General features: G+C 36.9%; 3 protein-coding genes across 4 annotated transcripts; all 3 read left to right on the top strand.

Moving 5' to 3' along the window:
- Window positions 1–2,740: 2,740 nt before the first annotated feature.
- LOC125193749 (Pentatricopeptide repeat (PPR) superfamily protein) lies at window positions 2,741–5,311 on the top strand. The gene has a single exon (XM_048091620.2). It carries the CDS (start codon window positions 2,748–2,750, stop codon window positions 5,058–5,060), a length of 2,313 nt encoding a protein of 770 aa, XP_047947577.2. The 5' UTR covers window positions 2,741–2,747; the 3' UTR covers window positions 5,061–5,311.
- Window positions 5,312–12,571: 7,260 nt separating this feature from the next.
- LOC125196299 (transcription factor GTE4-like) lies at window positions 12,572–15,956 on the top strand. Of its 2 annotated transcripts, none has more exons than XM_048094754.2 (5): window positions 12,572–14,456; window positions 14,552–14,597; window positions 14,698–14,814; window positions 14,952–15,022; window positions 15,578–15,956. In XM_048094754.2, exons 1-4 carry the CDS (start codon window positions 13,005–13,007, stop codon window positions 15,011–15,013), a joined length of 1,677 nt encoding a protein of 558 aa, XP_047950711.2. In that variant the 5' UTR covers window positions 12,572–13,004; the 3' UTR covers window positions 15,014–15,022; window positions 15,578–15,956. The 2 variants fall into 2 exon arrangements, with proteins under 2 accessions (XP_047950711.2, XP_047950710.2); XM_048094753.2 differs by having other exon boundaries at window positions 12,574–14,456; window positions 14,698–14,817.
- A 1,519-nt stretch (window positions 15,957–17,475) lies between these two features.
- Window positions 17,476–18,019, top strand: LOC125197189 (signaling peptide TAXIMIN 1). Its single transcript, XM_048095900.2, has 2 exons — window positions 17,476–17,663; window positions 17,765–18,019. The coding sequence occupies exons 1-2, from the start codon at window positions 17,557–17,559 to the stop codon at window positions 17,886–17,888; spliced, it is 231 nt and encodes a 76-aa protein (XP_047951857.1). The 5' UTR covers window positions 17,476–17,556; the 3' UTR covers window positions 17,889–18,019.
- Window positions 18,020–18,342: the final 323 nt, after the last annotated feature.

Below are 18,342 nucleotides of genomic sequence, written 5' to 3'. Positions count from 1 at the left end.
TCGTTTATTACTGTGCCCAGTGGACCAGATCCTATACATCATGGTGATACTCCCGTGTCATCCAAAGTGAGCGGGGATGCTTCACTGGTGAGGTTTTCACGCAATACTGATGTAGGTTCGTCGTTTATTACTGTGCCTGGTGGACCGGATCCTATACATAACCCTCCCGTATCATCTAAAGTCAATATTGATGTAGGTTCGTCGTTTAGTACTGTGCCTGGTGGACCGGATCCTATACATAACCCTCCCGTATCATCCAAAGTCAATATTGATGTAGGTTCGTCGTTTAGTACTGTGCCTGGTGGACCGGATCCTATACATAACCCTCCCGTATCATCCAAAGTCAATATTGATGTAGGTTCGTCATTTATTACTGTGCCCACTGGACCAGATCCTATACATAACCCTCCTGTATCATCCAAAGTGAGCGGGGGTGCCTCACTGGTGAGGTTATCACGCAATATTGATGTAGGTTCGTCGTTTATTACTGTGCCCACTGGACCAGATCCTATACATAACCCTCCCGTATCATCCAAAGTGAGCGGGGATGCTTCATTGGTGGGGTTATCACGCAATATTGATGTAGATTCATCATTTGTAGAAGTGCCCCGTGGATCGGATCCTATACATAACCCTCCCGCACCATCCAAATGACACGGGGATGCTTCTTCGTGGGTTTCTCGCGCAAGCTAGAACAATCCTCTTAATGGAATCGATAATGTATCAATAAGGCAAAAATAGTTGCTTAATCTCTTTGAATGTTTTATGTATCACTATATCTTAAAAATCTCTGTGTTTAGCTCTTGTCATTGCTATTTAGAGCCAAAAATCAAGCTAATGGATTATGCAAATTTACAAGATTGATTATTTCATGTCTAGATATTCATGTTTTGAAGGAAAATTTGTTAAGCGGGCCTAATGTTGGGCATAAGGTGGTAATACCTTAAATATCGTTAACATTGTCTGATCTAAGGTGTCATTCAAGTTCCAACGCATGTCGTCAATTTTATTTGGATATGTTTTTATCAATGACAATTAAAAAAAGTTAACTATTTTAAAAAATCATCTAGGGTAGCATCGAACCCTTTCCGTCTAATTAATATTCGTTGACCGTTAAATTTAACCCTTTCCATTCAATTCGGACCAAATGTGATCAATTTTTATTTGTTAAGGACCAAATAATTCAAAAGATAATGTTATGGACCAAAATAAAAAAATCACTATATGTTAAGGACCAAAAATGACCTTTAGAGCATCCGCAGCGGTTGAAAAAAACCCGTCCGTCCGTCCTTACCAGCGGCAAGGACGAGGTTGTCCGCTGATGGGAGCTGTTCGTCCGTGCCAGCGGCACGGCGCTGCTCTTAGCTAAGAGCACGTCCGTGCCGCTGAGCACCCTTACGTGGCGCTCTCTGATTGGCCAACAGCTTAGCCGTTGGCATATTCAATTTTTTTTTAAAATTCGAAATTAATTTAAAAAAATATTTTTAAATTAAAAAAAAATATTTTTCCACTTTCCAAAAAATTATATGCGTTTTCTACCCTCTTTTAATTTATTTTTCAATTTTTCCCCCCAAAATTCACATTTTCATCTATAAATACCTCCACTTCAACACAAAAAAATTCTCATAACACTTTAATTATGGGAATTTTTTATTTGTAGGATTTTAATTATGTATTTTTTTATTTTCTAGGATTTTAATTATGTATTTTTTATTTTTTAGAATTTTAATTACGTAATTTTTATTTTTTAATGTATTTTTTATAATATAGAAATGTTTTTCGTAATTGAAGTATTTAAATTGAATAATAGAATGGTGGTACTCTTGAGCTTGTCCTTAACTAAGATTACGGATGTGGGTGTTGTGCTCTTAGCTAAGGACAAGAAGTAAAAGTGGGTCCGGGCCTACCTCCGTGCTTTTAGCTAAGAGCACGGATGAGGATGCTCTTACTCTTAAAAAAATTACTTCCTCCGTTTCTTCATAGTTGAGTCATTTTTTCATTTCGGGAAGTTTCTTCATAGTTGAGTCATTTCCATATATGGTAACTTTTTTCTCTTTGTTACTTTACTCTCTCTTACTTTATTCACTTTATATTTTATTCTCTCTACTTTTCATCTCTCTTACTTTTTTATCTATTTATTTAACATACCCAAAATTTATTTCTAAAATTCCGTGCCGAAAAATTCCGCTTCAACTATAGTGAAACAGAGAAAGTACTAGTTTTTAGTGTATGTGTGTCAATAATCACAAGTCGATTGAAGATTTGAAAATTGTGATTCAACATATTATTTTGAACTGGTAATTTTTATAATGTTGTTAATTATAATAAATGTCAACTGACATATAATCTTTGAAAATATAAAAATACATTAATTTTAGTATTTGTTATATTATCAAAACATGTAAATGTGCATTTCAACGGTGCAAGAATTGCTCCTTCCTTTGTAGCCAAATTGAAATTGAAATCATATTTATTGATTGAAAGTGTCTATTGAAATTGAAATTTCAACAATTTATTACTTAAAATCACAGTAAAAGTATTGTTTTCGAGTGGTGTTATTAGTTAGTTACAGTTGTTATTTATCTTCTCTAAATAGTTATCAATTTAAAAAATCATTTTATAATAAAATCTGTTTGCAGTAATTGACCAAAACGCGGCCGTTTAATACAGCAGAGGATCCAAACGCCGTCGTTTCACATCGACATTCTTGATTACCCGCTTTCCACAATGTTTCAAGAATCGAAGGAATGAGAAAAATTGCATCTTTCCCCAAATCCAATTATCTCTCCACAGTGTCGAACAATTCAAATTCTCACACGCAGAAGCTTCGTTTCTCAGCTAGCTCTAATGCACAATACATCAAACACCATAGCTACATCGGCCTGCTCCACGACCCCTCGCGAATCGCAACGCTCAACGATGCGAAGCGCCTCCACGGACTCTCCATCACCCTGGGATCCTTCCCGACGCAGGAGCCCGTCTTCCTCCACAACAATCTCATCGCGAGCTACGCTGCGCTGGGGGATTTTTCCATGGCACGCAAGCTGTTCGACGAAATGCCGCAGAGAAACGTAGTGAGTTATAATTCCATGATTAGTTGCTATGTGCGGCAAGGACTATTGCTGGAGGCTTTTGGGATCTTTTCTCGGATGAGAAACCGCGGTTTTCGGCCGACGGAATTCACGTTCGGAGGCTTGCTATCGTGTCGTTGGATGGATGTTTTTGAAGGAATGCAGCTGCAGGGATTGATTGAAAAGAGTGGATTGCTTTACATTGACGCTTTCGCTGGAACTGCGTTGCTGGGAATGTACGCGAGGCGCGGTTCCTTCGATGAAGCTCTCGGGATTTTCGAATTCATGCCGATAAAGAACTCAGCTTCGTGGAACACTTTGATATCTGTTCTTGGCCAGATGGGATGCGTGCAAGATTGCATTTTGATGTTTTCCGAGATGAGAATGAGTGGAATTCGAGTGTCTGAGTCGACTTTCGTTACTATTCTATCAAATTTGCAAGAGATGGATTTTTATTTAGGGGAGCAAATGCACGGTTTAGTGATAAAGCATGGATTTGAGAATGTAGCTTCGGTTTACAATTGCCTGATTCATATGTATGTGAAGTTCGGCGCCTCATTCTCGGCTGAGAAAGTGTTCGAGACTGCTCCTGCAAAAGATGTAGTCTCGTGGAACACGATGATTGGTGCGATGGCGAATGGTGATGAGCCAACAAGAGCACTCTGTATCTTCCAAGAAATGAGCGCCACTGGTCTAGCTCCGAACGATACTACACTTGTCAACGTGCTCCAGTCTTGCTCAAGACTGCGCCTTTTGTCGCGTGGAGAATGCATCCATGCTGAGATGATCAAGAAGAGTTTCGAATGCGATGTGGTATGTGGGAGTGCTTTGGTTAGCTTTTATGCCAAGTGTGATAAAGTGGAAGAAGCACATTCTTGTTTTGATGCCATAACTCATAAAAATTTGGTTTCTTGGAATTCTTTAATGTTGGGGTACTCGAACAGGGGCTCTTCGTTTACAACGAAGATTCTCCGAGACATGATCCATTCGGGTTTTTACCCGAATGGAACGTCTTTCTCTATTGCTATTAAATCAGCAACGACGAGAGAGTTGCCACAGCTGCATTCTCTTGCAATCACAATGGGCTACAACGACGTTGCTCATGTGTCGAGCTCTCTTATACACTCTTATGCGCGAAATGGCCTAATATCCGATGCTCTGCGATTTGCAGAGTCTGGCGATGGTAACACAAGGCTTCCTGTTGTTCCTTCCAATGTTATTGCGTGGATTTATAACCGGACCGGGCAGTATGAGAAAACTCAGGAGTTGTACGCGAAAGAGGAGAATCCAGACACTGTTTCCTGGAACATTCTGATTGCTGCTTGCTCGCGCAATGGCGATTATGCAGCAACATTCGAACTCTTTGATCAAATGCGTAGAGTCTCCCTAGTGTTCCCGGACAATTACACCTTCGTTAGCCTCTTCAGTGTTTGCACCAGGCTCTGCAACCTTGCTCTAGGCAGCTCCCTTCACGGCCTGATTGTGAAGGCGGATTTCAGTCTGTGCGACACGTTTGTCTGCAACACGATGATTGACATGTACGGGAAGTGTGGGAGCGTTGGGGGCTCGGTCAAGATCTTCAACGAGATGAAGGGGGAGAAGAATGTTTTCTCGTGGACAGCTCTTGTCTCGACCCTAGGGCTGCACGGGTATGCAAACGAGGCTCTGGAGAGATTCGGGGAGATGGAGGGATTGGGGATCAAGCCGGATAAGGTTGCTTTCTTGGCCGTGCTCTCTGCTTGTAGGCATACCGGATTGGTGAAGGAGGGGATGGATCTGTTTGAGCAAATGCGAGTGAAGTATGGCGTGGAACCGGATGTTGATCACTATCTTGTCGTTGTCGACTTGTTGACAAGATACGGGCATATAAAGGACGCTGAACGGCTCATCTTGGGAATGCCTATCGCGCCTAATGCGATGATCTGGCGTAGTTTCCTCGAGGGCTGCAAGAGACGAAGCGCGGCCGGAGAGCTTGCTCTTGCAGCATAAACATTAGTTTGGGAAATTTGGAGTGTAAATATATAGTAGTAAGAGTAGTATATATTTATGTTCTTTATTTAGCTTATGATTCAAACTAATATTTGTGGATTATAATTTGGGAAGTTCAAAGTTTGAACACATTCATTATTCATAAGTTAGTTTGAATTCTAGTAGTGTATAAATTTAGTACTCCCTCCATTACACCATAAGCGAGACACTTTATTTTTGCACTCGTTTTTGAAAAATAATGTGAAGTACAGAGATAGCATAATGTAGATAAGACTCTTCTCAACAATATCCCCTCTCTTACTTTACATTCTCTCTACTTTAACTATTTTATACTCCTATTATTTTTACCAAACGAGTGCAAAAATGAATCACATCGCTTATGTGGGACGGAGGGAGTTTATTGTAATTGACCTTGAATTTGCATTGATTACATTTATAAGTACATTTTACTTTTTTGGCAAATTGTTTGAATAACACAAAGTTTGATCAAATTGTAGTCAATGCCCAAAACGGAGGGAGTTTATTTTAGTAAAGCTAGTTGACCTTGAATTTGCATTGATTATATTTATACATTTTATTTTTTGGCAAATTGTTGAAAAACACAGATTTGATCAAATTCTAGTTAATGCCGCAATATAAAAAAATATTAATCATGACTTTGACATTTTTGTAAATTGTCTTATTCATACTTATTTGGAGGAAATTGTGTTTGGCATGAAAGCCGAAACCCATGATTTTTTTTCCAAATTTATACTCCATATCACTCATAAGACCAATTGGTTTTAATATGAAAAATATATTAAAAAATAAGATTAGACTAGGCTTCCCACATAATTTCCCCTCAAATCTAAATCAATAGGACAATTGAAAAAATGTCAAACGTAATAATATAATAATATTAACTAAGTATTCATTAAAGTTGTGGGAAAGATCAAAATTAATAATTTTTTCCTTTTATTTAGAAGAATTACATTTATATACTGGATATCCTTTTTTATATATCTTTTTCTTGTAATAAATTTGTTCTTATCTCATCTTCAACATGTTATATAAATAGGTTTCACACACACCTCTTGGTTTTACAATTGTAAGAATGGACCCTTCCTTAGTTAAATTACTAATTTCATGCTTGATTGTACTTTGTGCATCTCCGATGATCCTCTCGCGACCGTTGAATAGTCGGGAACTTTTTCATGATATGGGGTTTGATGTTGCCCTAGACGAATTCAACCTCAAGAATCACATAGGTTCGTCGTTACAGCATACTGTGTCCAGTGGACCGTATCATCTTCACCATGGTGTTACTCCAGTATCATCTAAAGTGAACGGGGATGCTTCATTGAGAGGTGTATCGTGCAATAATGGTGCAGGTTCATTGCTTAGGCCTGCGCCTGGTGGTCCGGATCCTCTACATCATTAGTACTGTTTGATCTAAGATTGTCATCTAAGTAGCAACGATCTTTAATTATATATGGATGTGTTGTTAACAATGACAATTAATAAAAGTCAACATCAAACTCTTCCTCCTTCTCTCATACTTTACTCATTTTTTCTCCCTATCTCTCTTACTTACCTATTTTTCTCTTCATCTCTCTTACTTTACCAATTCTACATTAAAACTCGTGCCGAACAACAATAAATCTATTGTTTGTGGACGGAGGAAGTAAGTGTCTCTTATCCTAAACAATTTTGTCAAAAAAAATTAACTGCCAACAATATTTTAACCAGATTAGTAACTTAATTATATTGCATCTAAGTTAAAAATTAAAGGGAGAAGAAAGTCCTTAATATTTGTGTTTTTTACTAATATAAATATTTCTCAACTCTTATAATTAGAATAATATTTAGCTCACTAATTTGGTCAAAATATTGTTGACCGCCAACTTTTGGAAAAAACCATTGAATATGGACAAACATTGGTCTACATAGTATTGCATTTTGTGTAGGACAAATTTTTTTTTTCTGGCAAATGTAGAGAACCAACTTTAGTTTTAGTCTGTAATATATTTTTGTGATCAAATCAACTAGTTTTGTAAATTTTTGTTCTATAATTATTTTATGCGTGTATAGTTTCTTAAAGCATTGTTTCGAAGAATAAATTTAATTATGTTGTTATAGTAACTGTAATATAATCTTTAAAAACATAAGTATTTAAAAAAACATGTGCATTTGATTTATTGTCAGATCTATTAATGTTAATATTATTTGCTCTATATCTAAACTATTATCGTGTACATATATAATTATAATAATTTATAATAAAATATTATTCATCTAAAATAAATTACTCAAAGCAAGTAAAAATAAAACAAATTAAAATTTCGTACATCACACGGGTGTAACTTGAATTGTAGCATTGTAAAATAATAGAGTGATCAAATAAGTCATATACCTTCAAATTTTGAAAGTCCAATAATATCATCTATCATGCATGTTTCCTTTTCATTTGTTTAGCTACCAGTTAATTCTGTCTTCCCCTTTTTTTAATAATAATAATAATAATAATAATAATAATAATAATAATAATAATAATAATAATAATAATAATAATAATAATAATAATAATAATGATAATAATAATAATAAAATGATAATAATAATAATAATGATAATATAATAATAACAACTATAGTTATAATTGCTAATAATAAAAATATATGGCACAAAATATTTTGACAATAGCATGGACGGTTATTAATTACTCCCTCCGTCCCAGAAAGATTGTCCCATTTCCTTTTTCACACTCGTTTTGCAAAAATAATAATAAATAGTTAAAGTAGAGAGAGAGTAAGTAAAAGAGAGAATAACGTAGAGAATAGTCTTACCTATATTATTCTTTCTCTTATTTTACTTTCTTTCAACTTTACCTATTTATTATTATTTTTGCAAAACGAGTGCAAAATATAAACTGGGACAATCTTTCTGGAACGGAGGGAGTATATAACAAAGGGTTATTATGTTTCTCTACAATGATAAATTGTGGAATTTGCATTAAAATTTGCATCATTTTTTAGTTTGTGGGAACTACCATCTTTGGCCAAATATTTGTGATTTTATGGAACAATACCCCTTACTCTTACATCGATCTATACATGTATTATTATAAAAGAATTACATTTACATTGGATATCCTTTATTACGTTCACGAGATTACCTTGTTTTAAAAATTGTACTAAACTTTCATTAAGAAATAAAAATGAAATATTGGCAATCTCCTCATCAACATGTTATTTATATGGGTTTCACACCTCTTGGTTTTATAACTGCAAGCATGGCTCCTTCCTTTGTAGCTAAATCACTATTTTCATGCCTGGTTGTGCTTTGTGTATCTCCGGTGATCCTCTCGCGCTCGTTGAATAGCCGAGAACTTTTTCAAGAATTAGGGTTTGATGCTGCCCTAGACGAATTCCACCTCAAAAATAACGTAGGTTCGTCGTTTAGAAAGGTGCCCAGTGGACCAGATCATCAACATAATGGTGTTACTCCCGTATCATCCAAAGTGCGCGGAGATGATTCATTGGTGGGGTTCGCACGCAATATTGATGTAGGATCGTCGTTTAGAAAGGTGCCCAGTGGACCAGATCATCAACATAATGGTGTTACTCCCGTATCATCCAAAGTGAGCGGAGATGATTCATTGGTGGGGTTCGCACGCAATATTGATGTAGGTTCGTCGTTTAGAAAGGTGCCCAGTGGACCGGATCATCAACATAATGGTGTTACTCCCGTATCATCCAAAGTGAGTGGGGATGATTCATTGGTGGGGTTCTCGCGCAATATTGATGTAGGTTCGTCGTTTAGAAAGGTGCCCAGTGGACCGGATCATCAACATAATGGTGTTACTCCCGTATCATCCAAAGTGAGTGGGGATGATTCATTGGTGGGGTTCTCGCGCAATATTGATGTAGGCTCGTCATTTAGAAAGGTGCCAAGTGGACCAGATCATCAACATAATGGTGTTACTCCCGTATCATCCAAAGTGAGCGGGGATGATTCATTGGTGGGGTTCTCGAGCAATATTGATGTAGGTTCGTCGTTTAGAAATGTGCCCAGTGGACCGGATCATCAACATAATGGTGTTCCTATATCATCCTAATGGCATGGGGATGCTAAGCTAGAAGAAATAATATGGGCTGGTCGTTTATGAATGAGCCTGGTTGTCCATGTATAATGAATTTTAAATATACATAGGAGTATTTATTAAGTGAATGTTATTGCATGATTACAAACTAAAACATATCTCGAGGAAATACCATTAAAACTACTTAATAATTGCACGCATTAGACATTTTCTGGGGGATATTTGACTCAAATCGACATTTCCTATAATAAAAATTGCGGCTAATAATTTTCGACATGACATCAACAAGCATGAAACTAATGATAACTGTCAAATCTTATTGTGACAGTGTTCTATTTGAATTGATTCACTAAGGACCCGATAATTTCGAGGTGGATTCGAACGGATTTGGTTCGGCCCTCATAGGCTGTATGTAGGATCGTCAACCCTCGACTTCACCTGAATCTGACCTTACTAATAATTTTGGATTGTCATTGGCTTCTACTATTGAAAAAAGAAACATGACATAGTAATATGAAATTGCATTTGATTGGCTATCACTATTGCTTCAGCAGAATAACTATTTGAGTATGATTTTTATTCTTTTAACCACCAACCCACTATAAAGCTATGTATAGCTACTTCTTGATGTGTCATATTCATATATTCAACATATGAAAATTCATTTCAAATTGCCATTGGCCTCTTATATTTAAAATAATAAAATACGCTAGTGAGGTTTATTTATTTTGGGATAATGAAACTTAAACTAGTCATTTTTCGGAAATAAATTCAAAATATATAGTACTACTATAGTAATTATATATACCAGTGCCTCCAAGTACCTTTCAGATTTATTTATTAGTGGTAATTAAATATAAACTAGCCATTTTTTTATATTATTAAAAAATTATACTATAATTTAAAGATTTAGTCCTTCTTGAATGTATCACTCTTTGTTACTCCATTTGTCTATGTTGTTTTATAAATTTCATTTACGCCAATATTTATCACTATTTATCATTATTTACACTGATAGAAAATCATTAGATTTCATTTTAAATAATCAATAATGGAAAAATTAATTTATGAGACTGGCTTCCTTTTTCTTTTTCTAACACCTTGCAGGATAAACTAGCAAAATAATTTATGATTCTTCTCCAAATTTCCCACTTAATATATATGGTGTCGAAATTCGAGTGGTTAAATTAAATTAATTTTAAATTTTGAGTTGAATTAAGTGACATGTCAATTTGTCTTTCAAATTATTATATATGTCCCATTTAATTAAAATAATAGTAATAGAAATACGACTGTTATACGAGTCAAATTCGAATTGGGTCCTTTTTCTTAAGCAATGAAATCTCTAATTAATTAGTAGTAAATACTACTATACAATAAGTGCTAGTTCAACCACTATTAAATCAACTTAGTAACTTTAAATTAGAGATAATGTTACAACAACTAAAAGATTTATGAAAATGATATTTGGCCTTGGATCATTCCGGAGTGGATCATTTATGAAAGTTTTCACTATTTTAAATTTTTATAGAATTAAAAATATTTGCAAAATATTTTCTCTGTTCCACTCAATATGAACCATATTCACTAAATAAGCACATTTTCGCGACGAAAAAAGAGTCAATCATAAGTTTGCGACCGAACTTAGAACTTATAACAGTGCTAGGGTTGTGGTATTTCCGAAGAAACCGCGACGGAATTAGAGACGGACATTTCCGTCGCAAAACAAAACATTATATTATTCATATTAAATTATAAGATAGTGTAAGTATAATCATGATCCAATTTAAAGCAATTGCTCTAGTGTAAATCTCCATTTTCTGCGGTGGGACTTATCGTTTGTTGACAATATCATACTAGAAACAGAGAACTAATTAATTAATGGTCGAGTCAAATTGATTTAACATAGAGACAATTATCCAAAGCTCATAATTCTTGCTAATATTGAAGTCATAGATAAAATTTTGAAACAAGTCACATTCTATCCACTTTGCTCGGTCCCTATTTCTTCTTATACTCTATTCTATAAATACCCATGCAATAAATAGATCCATGCAATAGTCTTTATTTGACTCCATTTTTCTTGGCCTTTTTTTATCTTCTCCATTTCTCAATTAATTAATGGCTTATTCAAGATTTGTGTACTTGTCCCTCTTCTTCTTCCTCTTCCTCTCGTTGTTGACCAGAGAGGCGGCGGGTGTGGTCCCGGCCAAGCTCAAGAGGCTACATTTCGGGAGGAAATTGGGGCTCACTGGAGTCGAATTAGAGTATTATTACCGAAAAAGATCACTCGGGGCGGGTTATGATGATAGAGTTGTTCCCGGTGGCCCTGATCCTCATCATCACTATTCCGTGCCACCTATGAGCGTCACACGAGATCCTTTATTATAAATAGTGTTTGTTTTATTTTTGGATATTGACTATTATGGTACAATATAGAAGTTGTACTACTCCATAACTCCATTAATGTGTCTCTTTTGTGACACTAATGTTGTTGAAATAAGATAGTATGTTGTATTATGGGGTTTTTAACTGATTTATGTCCCCCTCTGACATTTTCGAGATAAAATAACGAATCAGCTCGTAGAATTCTTTGGTCATCGAGCTATGAATTACTTGCTGCAAGATTCTTAGGTGTTTCCACCTAATAATCCAGCAGAGTCGCTCGCCTTTTCGTCGCCTAAATATGTCAAACGCAATAAGTATATATCAAACTTTTCATAACATTGACGGTTTTTAAAATGAAAAATAATCCGGCCTCTCAACACGCATGATTTCATTGGTGTAGTGGTTGCGTCGCCACACATGTAGGGTTTGGATCCCCTGCTCTGGCTGTTAGCACAACAGGGGATGCTGTTCCATACATGTATTTTTTTATTGTTAAATTCTAACATTAAAATATTAGTTTTGTTTATTATAAAACAATTAAATGTGAGTGCATATTTGGTACAGTCCTCGCTGTGCACAGTAGGGGATCTTGGCCCACACATGTATGTGCGTGGGTGCGTGGGTGGCGAGCGGCCATTGACTTTCTCTCCCCCACGCCCCATCTTGTCCCACCACCTAGTACAACGCGGCCCACGCTGGTCTCATTCTTGTGAGATAGGCTAACGAGCCCGCGTTGCCGATGCCCTAAAAATGAGATCTAAATAGAAATCCAAATAAAACGAGAAAAAAATGACCATATTCTTGAAGTCAAGTCAGCTCCGCCAAATCTGAGGATTCCCCACGCGCCACCACCGAGCGTGGGACTATAAAACCAGGAAGGCCAATCTCAGGTAAAATAAACACCATCGTTTACATCCCAACCGTCGATCGTCACCCGTAGCTAATAAAACGTAATCGCAGCCGTTGAAACTCCTCGTTTTCATCACGCTCCATCTATGCGCGTGGTCTTCATCATCTCGCTCGCCTCCTATCTTTGTCCAAGATAAGCCATAATCATTGTTGAGTAAAGACAGATCGCAAAGAGGGGGAAAAAAAAAGGTATGTTTCAAAGCCCTAATTCAAGCTCTCTGCCGATTGCGTTTGCTGTAGAAACCGAACATCCCGTGTTTTGATTGAACTCGGCGAGCTTAGTTCGTAATTTATGTGGATTGATTAGGGTTTGACTCCTCGTTGAATTTTCGAGAAATTGAGCTGGTGTGTGTTCTGTGTTTCACGTGGATTGATTAGGGATTGACTCTCGCGTTGTAATTTCGAGAAATTGAGCTGGTTTGGATTGATTAGGGATTGACTTCGCGTTGGAATTTCGAGAAATTGAGCTGGTTTGGATTGATTAGGGATTGACTTCGCGTTGAAATTTCGAGAAATTGAGCTGGTGTGTGTGTTTCTCTGCGATAATTTGGTTGAGGTGTGGTGCAATGTTGGGGGATGGGAATGAGGGATCGGATGAGGATAAATTGGGGGATCGTGAGGTTTACAGTAGAACGGCGTCGTTTAAAGGGCTTGAAAACAGTCACAGCAGTAGCAATTTGTTGATGGAGCAGCAGCAGCAGCTGAAGTCTCAAGCTATGGTCTCAGATGGCTTGAATTCTATGAGAAGAATGCATGATTCTGGTGTTGATGTGGGGCGTGATGGCTTTGTTGGGATAAATTTGTCTAGGAAGTCGAAGCGTGATGCTCTGGAGCTGAGGAGGAAGCTGGAGAGCGAGAGGGATAAGGTGAGGAGCTTGATGAGGAGGATTGAGTCGCTAAAGAATGGAGTTCAGGGATTTGGTGGTAGAGATGGGGATAAGGTAGCTGCGGGATTGGGGACGCCTCGGATGTTGAAGCCGGTGAATCCATTGAGTGTGGTTGTGAATGAGAATGGCAAGCCGGGGAGTGATACTGTTGAGAAGGAGAAAAGGACTCCAAAGGCAAGTAAATTATATGGTAATACCGAGTTTTTGCTTGCGAAGGACAAGATTCCGCCCGGTGAAAGTAACAAGAAATTGAAGGCGAACGGGAAGAAGGGAGGAGGAAGTGGGGCGGGGAAGGGGAATTTTCCCAATCATGTTTTGAAGAGCTGTAACGCGCTCTTAGAAAGATTGATGAAGCACAAGCATGCTTGGGTGTTTAACAAGCCGGTTGATGCAGTTGCTCTTGGTTTGCATGACTATTTCGAGATTATTAGAAACCCTATGGACCTCGGTACTGTGAAAGGCAGGTTAACGCAGAATTGGTACAAGTCCCCTATGGAATTTGCTGAGGATGTCGTGCTTACGTTTCAGAATGCTATGACATACAATCCGAAAGGGCAAGATGTTTATGTGATGGCTGAGCAGCTGTGCAAATTATTCGAGGATAAATGGGCTCCCATAGAGGCGGGTTATAAACGTGAGATGAATCTAGCTGCGGAATATGATGTGGGGCCACCAACGCCTACATCTCGGAAGGCTCCTCAGCAGCCAAGGGCACGGCCTGATATGGAAAAGCCTTTAGATAGATCAGCAATGGCCTACTCGGGTGATCCAAAAAGAAAGAAACCGAGTAGTGCACTGTTTGGCAAGGTTCATGCGCCAAAGAAGCCAAAGGCGAAGGATCCGAATAAAAGGGAGATGACATATGATGAAAAACAGAAACTTAGCATAAACTTACAGGAGTTGCCTTCTGAGAAGCTAGAAAATGTTGTTCATATCATTAAGAAGAGGAATCCGTCTGTTTCCCAGCAAGACGATGAGATTGAGGTTGACATCGACAGTGTTGATACTGAAACTCTTTGGGAGCTTGATCGATTCATCGCAAATTATAAGAAGAATTTGAGCAAGAACAAAAGAAAGGCTGAAATTGTCAGTAATTTAGTAGCTGGTCAGGAGCAGATCCCCAATGATATGGTAATTAATTTACTTTACTTACTATCTCAATTCGTATTAGTTTATAGCATTAGAGTTTTTATTGATGCATTTCATTTTTATGTTTTTTTCGGCAGGTTGCTACCTCTGTCGTAACGGAAATGCCAATAGCAAGTAGAACAGGTAAAGTTCTTATAGGGTACTCTAGAAGTTTCGAATGATGCCAAAAAAAAAAAAAAGAAAGATTTACGTGATCATTTTGTCTACTCTTTTTCTTGAGCAGATGAAGAGAAAATTGCCTCACCTCCTGCTGAAGTAGAAGTGCCGGACGTAGAGCACATTGATAAGAACCAAGGAGCCAGCCAAAACAGCTCTAGCTCTGATTCGGGATCTTCTTCCAGTGGTAGTAATTGATAATTATTTCCTGTTGTTTCTAAAACAGCCCTTTTGACGTGTTGTAACGCATTAAATGCATATTTATTGGATACTTTCCTTGAAAGTCATGCATGTCCTCTTACTAATCTTATATTTTCGTAGATTCTGAAGGAGAAACTTCCTCAGCAGATGGCTCTGATGGCGAACACTCACCTGAGAATTGAGTTATCGAGGTACTATCCCTTTCGAACATTAAATTGGACTAGGATGAAGTAGGTTACAATTAACAATACAGTTTCTAGCTATATGATGTAGCGTTTGAACATATATTGGATTAAGATGAGCTGGTTGGATAGATGCTACTTTAAGATTATGATGTGGAGCATGGTGATGGAGAACATAATATGATCTTGAACCGAAAGATAAAATTGGTAATTGGATTGCTTTGTTTTTAGGTTCTCTGTGTAGAATAAAAACTAGTACCGTTGTAGAACTATTTACAAACACGACGTGAAGGAACGTTCCTGGATATATAGATGCATATTGTGGTGCCAACTAAAATAGCAAATACATAATCAATTGAGAGTTAGGACTAATTTAAGTCCCGATCTTTTGTAAGTTGTGCGTAGTTGAGAAATATCAGTAAATGCATTTCAAATGCGTCTCCTTGATCGACATTCATGATGCTCAGTAACCGTTTCTTGCTATACTTGAACTGGCTTTTTCTCGACTTTGATTTGCTTACTGATCTCATACTCTGATGATTATTTCACGACGTCGATTTGCAGATATTGGCAAATCTCACCCTGACGATAAGGCTAGAAGCATACACTGGAATGATAGGAATTCTTCATTTGCTCAATCTGTAAATACCTGTAGTGGTAACTGTAGATTTTTGCTAAGCAGATGTGTGTGGTAATCCCGTTCGTCTCGTAGAGGTACGTTGCTCACAGGTAGTCGTTTGTATGATATGTTTAGGCCCGATAGCACTTACATGAAAGCTCCGGCTTCCCCCAGACGTTGTCCGTGTTCGGGTTTTGTTGATGTCTATAATCGGCTCCACCGGTGCCCGGTTAGACTCTCTCGTTTGAATCGTTGTCCTGTGTTTGTGTGTACATAAAGATTGCAAATTACAAATTTATTTGAAATGGTACCTCATTTAAATAACGAGCATCAAATATTATCAAAACATTTATTCCGAATAATTTTTTTAAAACACTTATGATTCGATTTAGCTTATGCAATAGCTGTCACTCTTTTTGTCAAGATACTTTTTTTGTTCACTTTATTCTTAGAAGCATGTACCATGACAACTAATAAGAAGAACCATGCATTATTGTACTACCTCCGTCTCCCAAAATTTGCTACACTTTGATCCGACATGGGTTTTAAGAAATTTAATGGAAAGTGGTTGATGGGATGTGGGTCCTACTTTTAAAGTATTAGTTTTATAATAAAATGTGAGTAGGAATGAGTTAGTGGAATATGAGGTCTACTACCAAAAATGGTAAAAGTGAAGTGTATCAAATTTTCAGGGACGGACCGAAATGGTAATATGTATCAAATTTTCAGGGACAGAGGTAGTAGCATTTATTTAATGAATAGTTAGGTCGTTTAATATTAAAAAGAATCAAATTTCTGGATAGTTATAACCGTTGATATATGATTAATATAGTTTATGGTATAGATGCATTTCCAAATATCTACTCACATGCAATGACCCTCATATGAGCATAAACCACACCTCATTTGTAATACTTATTATTTATTTCTGTTTTTCCATTCCTCCTTTTGGTAAGAAACCTAATCTACTCCATTCGTCACATTTGAGATGTCCATCTTTCATTTTTAGTATATGTCATTCAAGTTGTCTACTTCCTGTACTTGAAATTAAATCTCTTTCCTCATTAAAATATTCAAATACTAATTGCACTCTACTTTATCACAAATAACTATTCCACCTAAAACTCTCTACCACTCAAGAATGTGACCATCTTGAACGGGACGGAGGGAGTAATTAATAAGGCCAATTTATACATAAAAGTCTTGTTTATTTTAACATTTGTGTTTTGGTATCTTAAAAGTTTAATATTCCCTCCGTTTCGCCATAGTTGAGGCGAAACTTTTCGGCACAGAGTTTTAGTAAGGAATATTGAGTGTGTTAAATAAATAGATAAAAAATTATGAGAGAGGTAAAGGTATAGAGAATAAAGTATAAAGTGAATAAAGTAGAGAGAATAAAGTAAGAAAGAGAAAAAGGTTACCATATATAGAAATGACTCAACTATGAAGAAACTTTCCGAAATGAAAAAATGACTCAACTATGCAAAACGAGGGGAGTAGTACTAATAACCTATTGTCATATAAAACAATGAATTGTAGCTTAAGATGTTTCTCTTCTGTCCAATAGAGCAGGGTTCGAGTCATCTCGGGAGTAAACGAGGAACTATTATTGATCCATATTTAAAAAAAGAATATTATCAATTTTGAAAAAAATGAAAAGAAAAATAGAAAGAAGATGGCATACTAAACTTCTATCAAATTTTGATTTTGCATATCCACTATATAATTAATATAATTAGATTTTGCAATCAAACAAGATTTTAGTACTTGAGTATAATTTAATTTGAAGCATAAGAATAAAGTTCTCCACAACTACTTGGTTTATTCATTTTATCATCACCTTCACTTACAATATCACACACTCATCATTTCTCCCAAAAAAAAATAAAAAACCGCAAAATCGAGGCGGCGAAAGCAGTCTCCGATGTGCTGCGACGGCGATTGCAGGCCTCTAGGGTTCCTCCTCGGCCTGCCTTTCGCGTTTCTCTCTCTAATCCTCTCTCTCGTCGGCTTAATCATCTGGATCGTCGGGTCAGCAACTAATTCAATCGAGCGATCCGCCTCTGATTTCCTTTTTTTTTTTTTTCAATTTTCGCGGTGATTGTGAGAAATCGATGCGTTTGTGTGTGTAGATTGGTGCTGAGCTGCGTGTGCCCGTGCTGTTTCTGCGTGACGCTGCTGGTGGACATGGCGCTCAGCCTGATTAAAGCTCCGATTCACGTCATGGAGTGGTTCACTTCTCAGATCCCTTGCTAATTTTTCATTTTTTTTTTTAATTTTTTTTTATTTTGCTATGTGTTTTTTTATGAATTTTGTGATATTTTTGGTGAGTTTATGGAATTTGTGTGGAGATGCCTAATTTTGCAGAAACATTAACTCTGTGATTATTGAAGAGATGTTATCTAACAAAAATACGGATTAAATGATACTACCTCCGTCCACTAAAATTTGTCTCACTCTGATTCGGCACGGATTTTAAAAAATGTAATGTAAAGTGAGTCGAAAAGGTTAGTGGAATGTGGGTCCTACTTTTATATACTCCATCCGTCCCCCATAATTTGTCACCATTTGACCCGACACGAGTTTTTAGAAATGTAATAGAAAGTGAGTTGAAAAAGTTAGTGGTATGTGAGTCCTACTTTTATATACTAATTTTATAATAAAATGTGAGTATGAACAGAGACGGATGTATATGGATACTACAAGGGGC

Source organism: Salvia hispanica, chromosome 4 (assembly GCF_029641045.1).
Source record: "Salvia hispanica isolate PSC_SH4W2 chromosome 4, Shi_PSC_v1, whole genome shotgun sequence".
Classification (NCBI taxonomy): Eukaryota; Viridiplantae; Streptophyta; class Magnoliopsida; order Lamiales; family Lamiaceae; genus Salvia; species Salvia hispanica.
Note: the sequence above shows the minus strand (reverse complement) of the source record. Positions and strands in the feature narration are given on the sequence as shown.